This window comes from Oryctolagus cuniculus, chromosome 5 (genome assembly GCF_051225735.1).
Source record: "Oryctolagus cuniculus isolate XC-2025 breed Fujian yellow rabbit chromosome 5, ASM5122573v1, whole genome shotgun sequence".
Taxonomy (NCBI): Eukaryota; Metazoa; Chordata; class Mammalia; order Lagomorpha; family Leporidae; genus Oryctolagus; species Oryctolagus cuniculus.
Window position 1 is genome coordinate 9,333,935 of NC_142871.1, and position 18,799 is coordinate 9,352,733.

At 52.5% G+C, this 18,799-nt stretch overlaps 1 protein-coding gene across 4 annotated transcripts in view; it reads right to left on the minus strand.

Moving 5' to 3' along the window:
* The window catches only part of TULP4 (TUB like protein 4), a 248,179-nt gene that overhangs the window by 5,363 nt on the left and 224,017 nt on the right, over nt 1-18,799 (minus strand). For all 4 annotated transcript variants that reach the window (XM_070073328.2, XM_089333585.1, XM_051855193.3 and 1 more), the window contains 6 exons: nt 17,108-17,332; nt 15,071-15,305; nt 9,322-9,466; nt 5,524-5,668; nt 4,531-4,624; nt 796-939 (listed from right to left, as the gene is read on the minus strand). In XM_070073328.2, the coding sequence (XP_069929429.1) occupies nt 796-939; nt 4,531-4,624; nt 5,524-5,668; nt 9,322-9,466; nt 15,071-15,305; nt 17,108-17,332 (988 nt within the window). The remainder of the gene's footprint in view (nt 1-795; nt 940-4,530; nt 4,625-5,523; nt 5,669-9,321; nt 9,467-15,070; nt 15,306-17,107; nt 17,333-18,799) is intronic.

Here is an 18,799-nt window from a genome sequence, read left to right on the forward strand (position 1 = left end):
AGGCCAAGGCCACACGTGGTGTCTGGGGGCCTTTCGCAACACCTGATTCTCCTCTGGCTGCACAAATCCGGGTCATGCCCCAAGGTTCCTGCCAGTCCTGTTCAGACCCCCTTCCAGAAGCTCTCTCATCTGTAGGGAGCAGAGAAGGGTCACCTGGTGGAGTCATTTGTCACTAATGGGAGCTCGGAGAGGACGCGCTGCCTGCTCTTGCCGGGAACAGCCAGCCACAGGGGCTGCACGCTGCACCCTGGGAGAGCAGGGCTATGAAGCGGAAGGTGCACCAGGCACCTCGTGGAGCTTCTGCACCAGGCTGCAGCTGCTCGTGCTGGCAGCACAGCATCCACTGGGACTTAAGACACGGAACCCGGCTGGGCCTCTCTGCACTGAGACCCGCACTGCAGGGCGTAGGCTCTGTGTCCTGGAGATGGGCGGGATGGACAGGACAAAGGCTGTCTGGTCGCTGTGGCTGGGTTCTAGTTCTGATTTTATTGGGTTCGGCTAACTGCTCTGTCCAGAGGCACACAGCTAAGAAGGGTCCTGTGAGGTGAGGGGGTGGGAGCCAGGCTCTGTGACCACGAGCCATCACTGCCACCGCAGCCTACCCCTGCTCTGCACTCCTCCCCTCCCCAGACCAGGGCCAGCTGTGACTGTGTGGGCACACAGCGACCTCGTCTGCCAGCCTTCACAGGGCAGGCGTGCCTTTCCCAAACCAGGGCAGCAGGCTGCGATCCTCAGTGCCTTCCTGCCCTGCTCCCCTGTCACGGGCTGCTAGGAAAGGGGCGCGTGTGAACACACCTGGCAAATCATCTTCATCTTCACTGAAAACATTTGGGTTGAAGACAGGTAAATTAATATAGTCCATGGAAATCTTCCGAACTTCTGGGAGATAAATTGTCATCTGCCGTGGCTGGAGATGCAGCAGGCTGGTTTTATAGATTACTGGCGGGGAGGAAGAAGGGCACGGTTAATAGAGACACACTGGGGGAGTCATAGCAGAGGAATCGAGGGCTCTGGGGGACACAGTGGCTCAGGCAGGGCCAAGAACCCGAGAGGAGTCCCTCGCCTCTCCCAGGCACACAGCGCAGCCACACCAGCCACAGTTTTAATTCAGTCACAGCAGATGCTTGGTTTAGCTCAGCATGTGTGCCAACGGTGTGTCAATAGAACTATAAATTGTGAATGTCAGAAATAAATCTTAGACTTAAATTCTTTTCTGGAGTGGGCTGTGGTATGAAAAAATCCATTTCTCAAACCCCTTCTGCAGTCAGAAGGACAGCCCAGTGAAGACTAGCCCCAGTGCCAAGCAGTCCAGGGGCTGCTCTCCCCTGCCGGACTCCACGTGGTTTAACCTTCAGATCACATTTGATTCACGGGGACATTCAAGAGAAGGCTTAGATGGCAACTGAAGTATTTACTGGGAATGAAATAAATGCACAAGTAAAGAAAGCTGCATTCAGGTTTCACAGTAGGTTAAGATGTGTGTGAAACTGTCCACCCTCTCACAGCACTCCTTGCTCAGGGATGGGCAGACACAGGGCTTCCCGTCTGTTAGAAGCAGCCCCGATCTGCGCCCGGGCTGTTCTCAGCACCACAGGCCGCCTGAGCTGAGGCTGAGGTTCAAGGCTGTCACCTGGACTGGGGCAGGCTGAGATGACTTTTCCTACCCACATGCACGTGCTCATTTTTTTTTTTTTTCACACAAAAGAATGAAAACAAGAATTCTGGCAAAAAATTCTGTATGGTTCCGTATGATTTAAGGTTTAATGAATTAAAGTGCTAGTCCTTAGGCTAATCCTCCGCCTTGCGGCGCTGGCACACCGGGTTCTAGTCCCGGTCGGGGTGCCAGATTCTGTCCTGGTTGCCCCTCTTCCAGGCCAGCTCTCTGCTGTGGCCTGGGAGTGCAGTGGAGGATGGCCCAAGTGCTTGGGCCCTGCACCCCATGGGAGACCAGGGTAAGCACCTGGCTCCTGCCATCGGATCAGCGCGGCGGCCATTGGAGGGTGAACCAACGGCAAAGGAAGACCTTTCTCTCTGTCTCTCTCTCTCTCATTGTCCACTCTGCCTGTCAAAAAAAAAATTAAATAAATAAAGTGCTAGTCCTTGTTGTTCATATTGACAACAGTAAAATACAAATTTTCAGGAGATATTAGAAAAATATCAATTGCTTCCAGGGGAAGGAAAACTAGGTGATTAGGGGTGAGAATCAGAGTGTGCGTGAGTGTGTGGTTTTTTTTTTTTCCTACTATATATCCCTTTAAATATTTTGAGCTTTTATATATTTCTAAGAAATGCAAAGAATTGAAATAATAAATTGAACAGGCCAGATAGTTTTAACTGAAGGAAAACAGATTACCCAATATGGCTAATACCACTTTTTATAATTTTTTAAAAAAGATTTATTCTATTATTTATTTGAAAAGCAGATTGACAGAGAAAGAGAGACAGAGGTAGAGAGGTAGAGAGGTAGAGGTAGAGAGAGAGAAATCTTCCATCAACTGGTTCACTCCCCAAATGGCCACAATGGCGGGGGCTGGGCCAGGTCAAAGAACTCCATCTGGGTCTCCCACATAGTTGGCAGGGGATCCTTTACTGGGCCAGCCTCTGCTGTCTTTCCAGGCACATCACCAGGGAGCCGGACCAGAAGCGGAGCAGCCAGGACTTGAACCGGTGTGCCAGTGTTGCAAATAGCCGTTTAACGCACTGCAACACAACGCCCACCCTACCGCATCCTGTTTCAGTCCACTAATGTTCCATATTGTCCTTGGAGAGATTAGTTAATGGAATACCCTATGCAGTACACCTTCTAGAATTCAACAGTTGCTTTCTTTCCTCTAGTAGATTCAAGTTACAACTGACGACTGTATAACTACATGAACAAAAAGCTCTTTTTATTTTATTTTTTATTTTTTTATTTGACAGAGTTACATAAACAGTGAGAGAGAGAGAGATAGAGAGAAAGGTCTTTCTTCTGTTGGTTCACCCCCCAAATGGCTGCTATGGCCGGAGCTAGGCCTATCCGAAGCCAGGATCCAGGTGCTTCCTCCTGGTCTCCCATGTGGGTGCAGGGGCCCAAGCACCTGGGCCGTCCTCCACTGCACTCCCAGGCCACAGCAGAGAGCTGGCCTGGAAGAGGAGCAACCAGGAATAGAACCTGGCGCCCATATGGGATGCTGGCGCCACAGGCGGAGGATTAACCAAGTGAGCCACGGCACCGGCCCCCAAAAGCTCTTTTTAAAAAGTCCAGTGACTAGGCAGGGACCCTAACGAGGTAATATAGAAAGACTCATCATAAGTACTCAGCTTGCTCAAATTGGAGCATCTTGTACCTCAGAGGCACTCAGAGGCTCACTCATCATAAGGCCCTCGTTGGCTTGTTTGTGTATCTACTCCCATTAGTACATTCTCACTTTCCTCTTTTTTCAATATCCACTCCAGGCGGATGGTGACGTTCTCAGCTTTCTGATGCAGCGATAACCACGACAGTCAGCATTATGCAGGGCGCTGTGGGTCATCAGAGTTCCCAGGTTGTTGAAGATATTTCAAGATCTTTTCTTTGCATTGGGTGGGATGGTTTATTGTTATTTTCTAAGTTAGTTTCATGTTTACTTTTTTTCCTTTTTCTGTGGGCTGAGGAACCTTAAGACGAAAGCTCCAAATGCAGGCTGTTTAATAAATCTCTTAGCAGGTCTTTCCAACATCTGATAACTAAAGGACTGGTGTATGTAACAGGTCTTACAAAAGGAAGCCATTTTGCAAAAGCTGTTTCCAGCAGGCCCCACAGAGCACGCCTGAGACGGAGGCCACAGGCCGACCGGGCTGAGCGGGCCTTGCAGGGGTGCGGAGGAGGGGACGCGGTGAGGCATCTGGCGGGGTGCGGGAGCGGCGCAGCTCCTCAACCCAGCGGGGGGAAGCTGCTTTGACAAGGATCTGCTGCACCCCCGAGGTGCCCCCGTCGTCGTTCCCACTTATCTGGGGGGAGGGCAGAGGAGAGCCAAATTCCGGGTTCTGGCCCAGCCTTGCAGTCCCTGGGATGCTTCTGTTGTCTCAAACTTGTCACTGGCAGGAAATCGATCAGGTATTAAGAAACGACGTTTATCAATATTTACCACCAAGGCAGGTACTAACAATCGGCCAACTTTTTAGTCTCCACTGCCTCTTTCTCTGACACTTTCTTCGCAGCAGCCTTCTTCTGTCTCAAGAACCCAGACACCAGAACCCAAATCCACCCACAGGTCAAGGTCTAGAAGTTGAAATACCTACAAACCCAAGAGAACTCTGACAGACATTTCAGCTGTTTCGGTCATTTGTATATTTCTATTATTTTTATAAGTCTGGTCTCATAGCAAAAAAATTCACTTTCAGTGGTAATACTAAGATCACAGTGGCTGGAGTCCACGTTTGAGTGTCAAACCAACACTATTCTTTTGCTATCTTAAGAACTCACTTTCTACTTTAGTCATCAAAGTTGAGGTTGGATTTTTAAATATGAGTTCCAACTGGGATACTGAGAGAACAAGATGTGGTTTTTACCTGCACCGAGGTTGGTTGGCAGGAAAGCAGCCAAGCCCACAATCTTAAATTTGGTTCCCCAGATATTGGACGTGACCTGAGCAAGGTAGTTGTGCTGTGGGCGAAAAAGAAAAAGGAAGAATCACAATGTACTGTTTCTTACTGATTACTTAGGAAGAATGCTAACACTCACAGCTTACAGAGCCACACGCGGACGCTCACTGCACACCCATTTCTCACTGGCGGGGCCCGGCTGTCCCGACATGTCCACATGCGTGGTTAAAAGGCACTGACATGACAAGGCACATGTCGCCTCACTCTCCTCTCACCGCCACGGCACTGAGCTAGAGGGGCATCCAACCGAATCATTTCTATCCTCAGTGTTTCCCCTGGAAACAGCAGTCACAGTCACATTACTACGTCCTGAAATAACTCAAGGACCTATTTTCTCATTCTACTCAATTAATAGCTTAAGAAGTGACTGCTGGGCCCAAGGGCCTGATGGAACAGACACGACTTGCAATGGCTTGCTACACAGAGCCACAGGCCAGCACCAGAAGTGAGCACACTGGGTGCATGGGCACACTGGGGCTGAGCTGTGCAGGGAGCCTTCATGATGAAGCTGGCAGTGGAGAGTGGAGCGGGTCTGGGAGCACGGGAACAAGGACGAAGGGAGGAGAGGTGACCCACGAAGAACAAAGGCTCAAGGCAAGGAGAAGCAGGAGTGGCTGTAGCACCTGCAGGGAGAGGAGGCGTCAAGGGAGTCAGGCAGGCCCAGCGGCACGGCCGGGAGTTCTCGCCCAGATCACTGGAGGGTCTGGACTGAGAGGGCACAGCGGAAACGTGGGCACGTCTGTCAGGGCTGGGCTCCAGGGGGATTCCTGTGGGAGGGGGAGCAGGGCTGGGGCCCGAGTGCGGGTGGTGGCTGGAGCGGGTGGCCAGGGTGGGACGGGAGGTGGCAGGTTCAGGATGGCTCTGAGGGTTGAGCCCGCACTGCTGGATGCATGCTACTACCTGAGTGATGTCTTCAAAAGGAAACTCTCTCCGCGTCAGGCTGGGTGAGCCGATGGAGGGCTTGCGCATGGGCAGCCGCGGAGACCGTGAGATCTCCTGAGCAGCCCGGGGCAGCTTGGGAGACTTCCGGGCCTCAATGCTGATCCTGCAGAGACACGGTCCCGAGGGTTAGGCACCCACCGGAGGAGACGCGACGGCAGCCCAGACCCCCACAGCTCTCCTCCCTTTCTGGGAGCGTGGGATTCTCAGTGGCCAGAGCCCTAGTTGCACAAAGCTTTCTGCCTCCTGCTTTTGTCTTACGAGCACAAGGAAAGAATAAATGCAACTGAATCATATATGCAGTATTTGAAAGTTCACTGAGATTAGAGCGGATGATTCATCTGTAAGGAACCTCACAGAAGTAGCTGCCTTCCACTTCCTACTGACTGCAGTAGGTCTGGGAACAGCCGCACCTCGGCCCCGGGCTCGCAAAGCCGGTCCTGGGGGAATGGCAGGTGGGGAGAGTCACTTTTCACTCTGAGACCACAGTAGTGATTTTTAAAACTCTTTCTATGACATTGTGGATTTCAACAGATTTAGTTGGCATTTCCCCACCTACAGTGTTTATATCGAATCAGTGAATCTAAAGCTCGTCTGCTGCCTTTTGATCCCTGTTTTATCTCTGTTCCTCAGCTCCCTTACTTACGACATGGAGATTCATGTTGAATGCTGGTCTACCCCAGAAAGAGTGAGATACAATGGCTACTGGTAAGGCTTACAACATTTTATGAGCAAGTGCATGAAGCCTCACACCACACTGTGGGCATGATGGGAACTCGGAACACCTGAAGAACAGGAGCTGACAAAGGAAGGAGCCAGGACCTGGCTGCTGTGTGGAGGAGGCTCCACGTGAGGAAAGAGGGAAGGGGGACCAGCCATGGGGAGACAGCGGCCTGGAAAGGACATGTGCGGGTGGAGGCCTTCTTTGCATACGTGTTAACTACCTTCTCTGCTTGAACACTGGAAAAAGACAAAACACTGGAAGTGCAGGAAAGTTCTTAACTTTAAGGACAATTTTTCTTTTTTTTAAGATTCATTTTATTTATTTGAAAGACAGAGTTATAGGGAGAGGTAGAGACAAGAGAGAGAGGTCTTCTATCCAATGGTCCACTCCCCAGATGGCTGCAATGACCGGAGCTGTGCCCATCCAAAGCCAGGAGCCGGGAGCTTCCTCTGGGTCTCCAGATCACTGGTGCAGGGGCCCAAGGACTTGGGCCATCTTCTACTGTTTTCCCAGGTCACAGCAGAGAGCTGGATCAGAAGAGGAGCAGCCGGGACTAGAACCAGTGGTCATATGGGATGCCTGTTTCAGGCCAGGGCTTTAACCCACCATGCCACAGGTACAATTTTCAAAAATTTATCTGAAAGGTGGAGCCACAGATAGAGAAGAAGAGACAGAGAGATCGTGAAGGAAAGAGAGTGACAGAGACAGAGACAGAAAGAGTCCGTTGTCAGTGCAAGAGAAAGATTTTCCATCTGTTGGTTCACTCCCCAGATGGCCACAGCGGCTAGAGCTGGGCCAGGCCAAATCCAAGAGCCCAGACTCCACTGGGATCTCCATATGGACACAGGCCACCCTCCCCTGTCCTCCCAGGTAGAGCGGCAGGGAACGGTTGGAAGCAGAGCAGCCGGGACCTGACCCAGCACTCACGTGGGACACTGGAGTCACAGGCAACAGCCCAATCCACCGCACCACAGCCCTGGCCCTCTTTAAGTACAGCTTTAACAAGCTTTAGATAAAGGTGGAAAAATCAATCAATCAGATGGCTGGAGCAACTACATGCCTGCGTAGAAAAATATGAACATCCACCCCTAATTCACTGCCTATACAAAACGCATCTGATACAGTTATCCTGAGATGTAGGTGTAATATAAGAGAACATCTCACACGGGCTATGTGAACACACACGCCAGCAGACATATCCAACAAGCGACTCATATCTCAAATGTGTAAAGAACTCTTACAATTCAGTAAGAGAAAAAATGATCCAATAAAAAGTGGGGGAGAGACCTGGACAAAGAGTTCATGAAAGAAGACAGCCAGATGCTGACTGGCGTGAGGAGGTGCCGACCGTGACAATCACTGGGCGTGTTAGCAGGCACCTACAATGCGATACACAGACATCCACTGGAATTGCTAAGATTACTTTAAAAAATGACAGTGCAGCTGTGGGTGAGAATGGAAGCAGCTGGAACTCTCAAAAATTGCTGACGGGAACTTAAGTGGGCACAGCTACCATGGAATACTCTTTGGTAGTTCCCAGTGAAGCCCAACACAGACCTCACCCGGGATCTCGCTCAGCTCCCTTCATATACCCAAGGGAAATGTGTGAGTAAGGCTGCTGGAGACTTGCAGAGGACGTTTCTAACAGGTTTATTCATAGCAGTGCCACTGGACACTATCACATATTCTTTGACTGGGAAACAGAATAAACACATTGTAGCTACTACAGTGGAATACCTGATGGCAGTAAAGAAAAACAAACTATTGATACACACAGGATGTGCTAAGTCTCAAATCATCACACTGAACAAAAACGCTGATAAAATGAGTACATACAGCTTGACTCTACTTATATAAAGTTCAAGAACAGCAACGCGCATCCTTAGTGACAGAGGCAGAAGAGTAACTGCCTCTTGGGAGTGGGTACTGGAGGGAAGCAGAACACGCCATGTTCTTTCTCTTGAACCGGGCGCACAGTGGGACAACCGTTTATGAAGTGAGCACGTGTGTGTCTGTATGTAAATCACATCAGAGAATTCTGGAGCTAAGTCACCCTAACTTCCAGGATGAGGGGTGCGCGTCTCCATCCAAGGCCACAGAGCTCCCGCCTCCTCAGAGACGGCGCCGAGAAGGGGGTTGGCACTGCCGTCTGTACCACCAGGGGCCCTTCCACCTACTCTTAGCTTTCTGCCTGTAGGAGCCTTTTTTCTCTTAAAGATTATTTATTTATTTATTTGAGAGGTAGAGTTACAAACAGTGAGAGGAAGAGACAGAGAGAAAGGTCTTCCTTCCGTTGGTTTACTCCCCAAATGGCTGCCACGGCCAGAGCTATGCCGATCTGAAGCCAGGAGCCAGGAGCCTTCTTCTGGTCTCCCATGGGGTGCAGGGCCCAAGGACCTGGGCCATCCTCCACTGCCCTCCCGGGCCACAGCAGAGAGCTGGCCTGGAAGAGGAGCAACCAGGACTAGAACTGGCCCCCATCTGGGATGCTGGCACTGCAGGCAGAGGATTAACCTATGGTACCACAGCGCCGGCCCTAGGATCCTGTTTTGTTGATTCACTACTACCTTCTCAATTACAGCATTACAGGCATTCTCTCCAACACACAACAACCACTATAGCACCTTTTCTTCCTTCTATCACACTGGAAGGGAAAACAAGCCAGGAAGCTCTGCTGTGGCCCCTGTGCCGCTCACTGCCACTGCTCTGGGGTTTAGCAGACTTCCTATTCAGTGCCTTTTTCTATCCCAAAGGAAAAAACAAGCAAAAAAAGCTGCTATTATTCCAGAAAGAATCTTCCAGAAGAAAAGGTGATGAGAACAGAAGGGGATGCTCCTGTAACTGGTCTCTTTTACTGCCATTAAACAGCGATGTTCACTCTAGTCAGAACACGTTCTACTCCTGGGCAGCATGCTGGACCAAAGGCGGCTCGGGATGTGCCCCCGTGTCGGTGTCTACGGGACTCTCCTGCAGGCACAAACACATACATGTCCCGCGGCACGACAAATGGGGACCGCCTGGAAGGCTGAGCGTACCTCGGGAGCTTGGGCGACTTGCTGGCCCTGGAGATCTTGGGTGACTTCTTGGCAGCCCAGTCGTCACTCAGTTCGATGTCACTGGAGTCTGAGCAGTTGCAGCTGTCAATCATGGTGGAAACCAGGCTGTTCCCGTAGATTTCATCTGTGAAGACAACATCCGGCACAGTGAGGGAAATGACGTCCGCTAGGGCCTAACCACCGTCACTGCGGTCAACTCCAGGACAGCCTGCCTTGGCAGGCCACCGCTTTAGGTCTCGAGGTTGAAACGGCAGTGTAGCCGTGTTTCTTCTTCTGCATTTCTAGACTCTTGTTTTTTCTAAGCAAAAGTAGGCAATTACTTCTACTGCCGCCAAAATGGGCCCAGTATTTTAACGTACAAAATAGTCCGGCAGCTCCACTGCTTACAATGCTGGAAGTAGAAACCAAAATGGTTGTGCTGTTGTGTGACACAGTGGCCATCTATGCTCCTGTGGACTTCCAGGTGGCCTCAGGACAGAGCTGCCGACTTACAGACGCCCCTGGAACCTGCCTCTGGCCTAGGAAGGCCTGTGGTGCTAGGCCTGCTTGGACTGGAGCCTGCCTGAGTTTGCTTGTGCCCAGGTCTCTCAGAAGGTTTGTGTGTGGCATGGCAGGTGGTCTGTGGAAAAGTGCAAGGCCGGCTGAGGGGCTGGGCTACTCCACCTGCTGGAGGTGCTTGCCTGCTTGGGTCACTGGCTCAAAGACCCACGCAGTGGGAGCTTTCAATGGGAACTCCGGGTACCTATGAGGGCCTTCCATACAGACTCACTCATGACAACCTGGCAAGCTAGACCTTAGGCAGAATCACTGGCCCCAAGGCAGAAGCCAGGGCAATGTGCAGACGGGCAGTCCTAGAACTGTGAAATAGAGGCTGGCATTGTGGCCTTGTAGGTTAAGCCCCTGCCTGTGCCCTGGCATCTCATATGGGCTCTAGTTTAAGTCCTGACTATTCCACTTGCAATCCAGTTCCCTGCTAATGGCTTGCAAAAGCAGATGGCCCAAGTACTTGGGCCCCTGTACCCACATGGGGGACCCAGCTGTAGCTCCAGGCTTCGGCCTGGCTCAGTCCTGGCCGTTACAGCCATTTAGGGAGCGGATGGAAGGTCTTCTCCCCTGTCTCTCCTTCTCCCTTTATGTAACTCTGCCTTTAAAGCAAATAAATATTTTTTAAAGCTGTAGACAAGGCCCCTCCTCCTCAAAACTCCTCCCTTGCTGCCCTGTCCGGCTTCAGTTTCTCATCCCTGCACTCCCCAAGGTCTTCTCAGCACACACCCTAGGTCTGTCCTCAATGTGAGAACCCCACTCTTCAGTATTTGTCTTGCTAACTAAAACCTCATTCCCTGAAGATTGCAGGAGCCTTGACAGGTAATCAAAAAGCTGAATCATCCAGTCACAATCAAACAGTTCGGAGAATGAGAGTGAGTTTTCCACCCTGAGGGGCTGCTGGCATTTACAGGACGAGTTTGTGAATCCACAGCTCTCTCAGTTCCTGAGCATATGGGGGTGACATCTGTGAACAGGAGCCCTCCAGGGCAGAAAAGCCTGGCAGGCTGCGTGGGAAGGAGCCTGCTGCCCTGTTCCTGTCACCTGCATCACCCCCTTCTGACAGCACTGATGGAATCGACTGGCATGACTCAAACATCCTGCAAGCTGCAGTGGTATGTGTTTGAGTTCAATCAAAAAAAGACCAACTTCCCACACCCCTGACCAGTGCTCTGTGTTGTTTAAGTTAAGGGTCACTGGACCAAGGGAAGCCCAGCTATGATTCAAACCTGGGTCTAAGTACACAGAAGGCCTCCATGTGTGTGTGAACTGATGGAGGAAACCCAGTCATGCTCTGCCCCTCCAACCTCCAAGTTCCTCATCAATGGAAGATTTCTCAAATGCTAGGTGCCATACCATTCGCTCCTTTTACTGAACTCACAACTACTTTGCAAACAGTAACCAAAACAATGCTTATTCAGACACAGCGAGAACTCCCATCTGCTGGTTCACTCCCCACATGCCTGGCAATGGATTTGGGCCAGGGCTGAAGCTGGGAACTCAACACAGGGCACTCACGTGGGTGGCAGCAACCCAATTACTTGAGCCATCACTACGGCCTCCTAGGGTCTGCGTTAGCAGGACGCTGGAGGCAGGAGCCAGAGCCAGGTAATCTGATGTGGAAATCTGAACCACGTGGCTGCATGCCTACCCTACAGCACTGCTTTATTCCTGTCTCCCCAACTAGTGGGTGAAGTCCTCAAGGAAAGGAAGATTGGCTGGCTTGATCCCTGCTGTAATCCCAGAGCCTAGAACAATTTCGGGGACTCGATAAAACTTCCAGAAAGCACAAATGAGTTAAGTGGTGGCAGGAGGAAAAGGAAACTGCTTTCTGTTTAGCCCCCTCCCCCAACTCTGCCATCTGCCATCAACACAAGTAGAAGAAACCTCCACACTGCATCAGCTGGAGCCGGGCAGCACCTGGGCGTACCTCACTGTTTCTAGAGAAGATTAAGTTGGCACTGGTCATTGGGACCAAAGCCATAACACTGTCCTGGGCTTCACATCCCAGTTTTGCCAGTCTTCATGAATACGCTCATTTTATCTGGGCTGAAGGAACCTTTCTAGACAGGTGTTTGGTTTAGCAGTTAAGAAGCTAGTTGGGATACAGGCATCTCACATCAGAGTGCCTGGCTTTGAGTCCCAGCTCCATTTCTGATTCCAGCTTCCTCACGATGCGCACCCTGAGGAGGTAGCAGGTGATGGCTCCCTGTCCCCCATGTAGGAAACCCGAATTAGGTTCCTGGCTCCTAGGGTCAGCCTGGCCAGGGCGTTGCAGGGGAATGAACCAACAGATGGGAGCTCTCGCTCTCTCTTGTCATTCAAATATTAAAAATCTTGAAAAGCTGTTTGGGGGCAAATGTTGGTGCGGTAGTTATCAACAAAGCTGCTTGCTAGACCTGCAGCCCCTATCAGTGTCTCAGTTTGAGTCCCGGCTGTTTCTGATTCCAGTTTCTCACAGTGGGGGTTAGGGCAAACTCTGACTAAAGACTCCTTTGGGAAACTGTGAATTTTCACTAAAAAAAAAAAAAATTACTGGGACTCAGAGTTTCTAGAATATACACCAGCAACCTTGAGGAAACTTGTTGAGTCACGCGAGCTTGTGCAAAGTGGATTATAATTCTTGGGGAATAAAAATCACCTGGGGAACCCAACGGATCATGGATTTCTAGGCCTCCTCAAGACCTAATGACTTGCGACTAAGGGGTGGAGCCAGGAACCTGTGTTAGGAAGCATCTCAGGGCACTGGCTTGAGGGGGCCACAGATGACATTTTGAGAACCCTGATGTGGAGGCTTCAGAGAGGTAATCCGGTTCTCTTGATGAGAAATTCCTGGCATTCAAAGTTTATATATACACCATTCAGTTGGCGATTAGTCATAGCGTGCCTTGTGACACATCTATCTGTGTCATGAGGTATTTAAATCTTGACTTTTTAAGTGAACTTTCCAAGCGCTTACCTTACCAAGGCTTCATCAACCCACTGAAAGTGGAGATACCCGGTATGGCTGAACCATCCACGACTCTCAAGTGTCTCACACCAAGTAGCTGCTCACCAAATATTGGTTGATTTATTTTGCTTAGCAATTTTCAATTATAAAAATAAACATCTCCTTCCCCACAAGGCTGTTAGCAATTGAGTCTGTATGAGCTGGACACAGCGGGCCCCAGGCAAGCCCGGCCTCTGGGGTGCTGCAGCCCGTGCCCTGCCCACAGCACACATCCTGTCCTCTCCCGAGGTGGGGAAATCGCTGCACACCTCACAGCAACACACTCTTCACTTACATTTTCCTCAACATTTAATCTCTGTACAGGGCCCAGTGACAACACACGTGTGGCCCTGTCAGAACCTGCCCCTCGTACCCCTGCCCCAATCATCTCTAACCTGTGATGGCTCTTTCCTTCTCCCTCTCTCTGAAACCATGCTTTCCTTTTCCTTAAATAAAAAAAGAAAAAGAAAAGAGAAAAAGATTTTATTTGAGAGGCAGAGTGACATGGGGGGAGGCATGGAGGAGACGGAGTGAGAGATGGATCCTGAATCTGCTGGCTCACTCCTCAAATATCTGTAATGGCTGGGGCTGGGCCAGGCCACAGCCAGGAGACTGGAACTCTATCCAGGCCTCCCACTTGGGTGCAGGGGCCCAAGCACTTGAGCCGTCTTCCACTGCTCTCCCAGGCACATCAGCAGGAAGCTGGATTGCAAGAGAAGTAGCTGGGATACGACGCAGCATCGCAAGCAGCAGCTTACCCTGCTGTACACAACGCTGGCCCGGGGCTCTCCCACGCTAGCATCTAACATCTGCTCTCTCTGTCCTGTTTTCCTCACCACACCTTCATTCCTTCTGAATGCTCCCTCTCTTATTCTCCCTCACCACCAGCCCCCAATCCTCAATCTTTCTGCTCTGGTACTGGTTTCTCACGTTAGTCAAATGACAGAAAAATCCTAACAACTGATTTTAGGAAGTGTGTGCTCACTGCTTTGGGTTTTGCACAAGATGGTAGTAGAGTGTTGCACAGATACTGAGCGAATGACGAGCCGAGGACAGAAGTCATGCAACTATGGAATGTCCGAGTGGGTCACAAGGTCGGCGACAAGCCCACCGTGAACTGAGACAACTGCAGTCAAGGCAGGTGTCACGGTGCTTTCAGGGATGTCGTGTGGGTCAGAGGTCAGCCTAATGGCTGCAGGGGTGGCGGGAGGGTGAGAGAGAGGGAGGGAGGGAAGAAGGGAGAGAGAGAGAGAACACACTGCAGTCAGGAAGTCAAGGGTAAGTGAACTGGCGGAAACAAACCCATCTTGACCTGTTATTTCAAGGTCAGGTGCTTGCTTGGCCTTCAGGGTACACAGGTGACCCAGCTCTCCGCCTCCAGGCCCCCAGGGCTCAGTGTGTCAGGCAGAGGAGCACGCAGGGTGCTGGGCAGGACACCCACAGCCCCCTGCCAGCCAGCAGCTCAGAGGCTACTGCTCATTCCACAACAGGTGACGGGGCAGGCTTTACAGGGAGGCAGCAGGATGTTCGAGCTGCACGTGTTGACAGGTGCACAGACGCCGGGCAGGCACCGCGTGGCACAGTGGAAAGAACAAAGTCCCTTCCCTCTGCAGTTTCCCGACGTTGGAGCCCAGAGCATGTAGCAAGCACCTCAATGCATTAGCTGAGTCATGAAGGCCGGCACAGGGAGTTTTCATGAGGGCAGGGTGATTCACCATGTCAAAACCTTTAGGAGTGAGCAAGACATCTCACTGGCATTCAGCTAAAAAAACAGTTAATCATGGATTAGTGAGGGCAAAGGCAGGAAGCTGAAGGTTTGAAAAATGTAATTATTTCATCCATACTTGAGTTGGGAGAGCCTGTATCTCCTTATTTCCGAATGCCTCACTACTACATTACTGCAATCAATGAATAACGGTAAGAGGGAGCTCTCATTCCCGGAAGGCCGTGCCTGCTCCCCCCCTCGCTGGAGCCAGTGCTCTCCCACCCACAGCCCCAGCTATCTGCGGCCTCACAGCACGCTGGCATGAGCCTGTCGGAAGGCACAGGGACAGAACTGCTTGCCTGAGGAGGCTATGGAGACCGGGGCGCTTCGGCTAAGTTCCACGCTGGCCGTCATAGGCTGATGTCGCATCGACGGGCAGGGAACGCTACTCCATAGCCCCACGGGAGCAAGGTCGCACCCACCCGGCCCACCTGACTTCGTGTCCGTCCGTGGGTCCATGATAACGAACTCCGGCCGCAGCTTGCTGACGCGGCGCCCCTTGAGGATGGGCACGAGCCCGCCCAGGTACTCCAGGTAGAGCGTGTAGCAGGGGCCGCCCACTTCCGGGTCGTCCTCTGTGCGCTTCATGGTGCAGTGCAGCCGCTCGTTGCCGGCTGAGGGGTAGCTGACAAAGTCTCGCATGTTGCTGGGGTCAGGAATTGGGGGCTAGAAGGAAAGACAAGGGAAGAAAAGGAAGTGCTGAGACCACGGGGGGGGGGGGGGGGGAGGGAGAGCGTGCCGGGGCGGGCAGGCTGGGACGCTCGCTGCTACTCCTGGGAGAGGGGGCTGTGTGGCATGAAATGGTTGACTCCTAACAGAATCCCAGGAAGCTCTGAAACACCGAGGCCGGGGTCCTTGTTCGATCACACCGGATCCCTCGGGTGGGCCTGGACATCAGCATGTCCTAACATGACACTGTAAGGCAGCCTGGGGAAAAGAAAACCCCAGAAGATTCTAAAACCATTATGTTTCAGGAAAAAAGAAACCAGAAGTCAATCTGAGAGTTAGAAGTAAAGACAGAATATGAATAAGAACCTATGGTAGGGGCTGGAGCTGTGGCGCAGAGGGTTAAAGCCCCGGCCTGCGGCGCTGTGCATCTCATATGGGCAGTGGTTCAAGTCCTGGCTGCCCCACTTCTATCCAGCTCCCTGCTAAAGCTCCTGGGAAAGCAGTGGGAGATGGCCCAAGCTCTGGGAAGAAGCTCTTGGCTTTTGAATGTCTCCGCTCCGGCCACTGTGGCCATTTGAGGAGTGAACCAGTAGGTGGAAGACCTCTCTCTCGCTCGCTCTCTGCCTCTCTGTAACTGCCTTTCCAATAAATAAATAAACCTTAAAAAAAAAAAAAAAAGAATCTGCAATGACCCACAGATGAGCAGCAGCTGGCAGGTGGCATCCACGTGCTACCACCATACTCAGGCTGGTTTCTGGAGTTAGAGCGACAGACATCAGTGTGCAGACAGCTGACCAAGTGCTGGGGGCCCCTCCCCTCAGCACCGCGCACTGAAAGCAGACCGAGGCCTAGTCTGAAAGCTCCCCCTATGAGCTACGGAGCAAGTGACTTAATTTCTACAAAACCTGTTTCCTGTTTCTTTAGGTGAGAATGACGGCGACGTCCTCCAGGAAATCAGGACTGACCAGGACAAATGCTAACTAAACATTCGCTCCTTAGATCACCAGGAAGACACAGGAGCCAAGCTGGCCATGAGAGAGACAGCATCTACCTCACAAGGCTACCTCACATCGACACTAACAGTGATGTCTAGGGTGGACTGCAGGCATGGGGGGACATGCGGGATCCTGGGGTGGACTGCAGGCATGGGGGGACATGGGGGATCCTGGGGTGGACTGCAGGCATGGGGACGTGGGGGACCCTGGGGTGGACTGCAGCCATGGGGGGATATGAGGGACCCTGGGGTGGACCTTAGGCATGGGGGGACATGGGGGACCCTGGGGTGGACCTCAGGCATGGGGGAACGTGGGGGACCCTGGGGTGGACTGCAGCCATGGGGGAACGTGGGGGACCCTGGGGTGGACTGCAGCCATGGGGGGATATGAGGGACCCTGGGGTGGACCTTAGGCATGGGGGGACATGGGGAACCCTGGGGTGGACCTCAGGCATGGGGGAACGTGGGGGACCCTGGGGTGGACCTCAGGCATGGGGGAACGTGGGGGACCCTGGGGTGGACCTCAGGCATGGGGGAACGTGGGGGACCCTGGGGTGGACTGCAGGCATGGGGGGACGTGGGGGACCCTGGGGTGGACTGCAGCCATGGGGGGACGTGGGGGACCCTGGGGTGGACTGCAGGCTTTGGGGGACGTGGGGGATCCTGCAGAGACTGGTCAAGAAGCAGACAAGACCCTGTACACTTGCTCTGGCCCCTTATTGGTCTCTCCTGCTTCTGCCCACCTCCTGGCAAGCAGCAGGAGCAAGACAGGAGAGGCAGGAGGAAAGGGGAAGGGAGACTTTACCTTGATAGTAGGGATGAAGGCAGTGGAGAGGTAGGAGCAGAGGCGAGGGGGCAGGGTCAGCTTGCTGGCGTCCTTGTCCTCTCGGAGGGCACTGGCGATGGCCTGCTGGCACAGCAGCTGCAGGCTGGACACCCGATGCTCCACACGAACCACATACAGGGCTGGGCCTGAAGCCATCAGCAGTCGGGAGTCTCGGTGGCCCCAGCAGATGGAAATGATGGGGCGCTGCCAGGAAGTGAAGAGAAGGCGACTTGAGCTTTTGCTCTGGTGGTAGACAAGGGAAGGGTTCGTGCCTCGTCCAAGCAGGCTGGAGGGGCCGACAGCTTTGAGTATTAAAGCACCACAGGAAAGGCTAAATGTTGTGTTATGAGAATTCAGTGTTTTCACTGAACGCAGCTAGAATCAAGCGCCAGCATATTTTATGAAGTCCGTCACATGGATTATCTCACTGAATTTGGGGCATAACACTGTGAGCTCTGCAAAGTGCTGTCTCCACTCATGGGGCAGCCATGTGTACAGCCACCCATGCTTCCCACCAAGGCACTGGTCACCTGGATCCCAGATTACACAGGGCTCGTTTCCCCGGCTTAAGGAGGGGGTAGGGCAGATAATGTCCCTCCCTTCTGTTCCAGGAGGCAGCATTTGTGTCAGATCAACAGCTGATGTGGGGTCACCAGCAGGGTGACCTGGGGGCTACTAGAGAATGCCGGAGGCCGCCCACCTTTCTCACGAGTCAAACAGGAGCACCGAGGATCAGAGGGGACAGTCATGTCACGGTGCTTCTGGGACTCACCAAAGGTCACTACCCAGCCACCCATGATGAGACAGGGCCGGGAAGGAGAGCAGAGCGCTCCCTGGAGAGGGGACAGGGAGGAACCCAGTTCCTGGGCTGGCCTCGCTAAGGGCTTGCAGCCATCATCTTCTTTGAAAAGGCAGGCTGAAATCCAAAAATGCCAGTGAGAAACTTGGTGTACTGACAACACCCAGAGCTCGGGGGACTTGTCTGCGTGAAACTCGGTGTACTGACAACACCCAGAGCTCGGGGGACCGTCTGCATGAAACTTAGTGTACTGGCAACACCCAGAGCTCGGGGGACCGTCTGCATGAAACTTAGTGTACTGGCAACACCCAGAGCTCGGGGGACTTGTCTGCGTGAAACTCGGTGTACTGACAACACCCAGAGCTCGGGGGACCGTCTGCGTGAAACTCGGTGTACTGACAACACCCAGAGCTCGGGGGACCATCTGCGTGAAACTCAGTGTACTCACAACACCCAGAGCTCGGGGGACCGTCTGCATGAAACTTAGTGTACTGGCAACACCCAGAGCTCGGGGGACCGTCTGCATGAAACTTAGTGTACTGGCAACACCCAGAGCTCGGGGGACCGTCTGCGTGAAACTTAGTGTACTGGCAACACCCAGAGCTCGGGGGACCGTCTGTGTGAAACTTAGTGTACTGGCAACACCCAGAGCTCGGGGACCGTCTGTGTGAAACTTAGTGTACTGACAACACCCAGAGCTCGGGGGACCGTCTGTGTGAAACTTAGTGTACTGACAACACCAGAGCTCGGGGGACTGTCTGCGTGAAACTTAGTGTACTGACAACACCCAGAGCTCGGGGACTGTCTGCGGGAGATCAGTCAGGGAAGAAACAGCTGAGGGCTGTGACAGAGAAGCAGCCAGGGACCTGCTC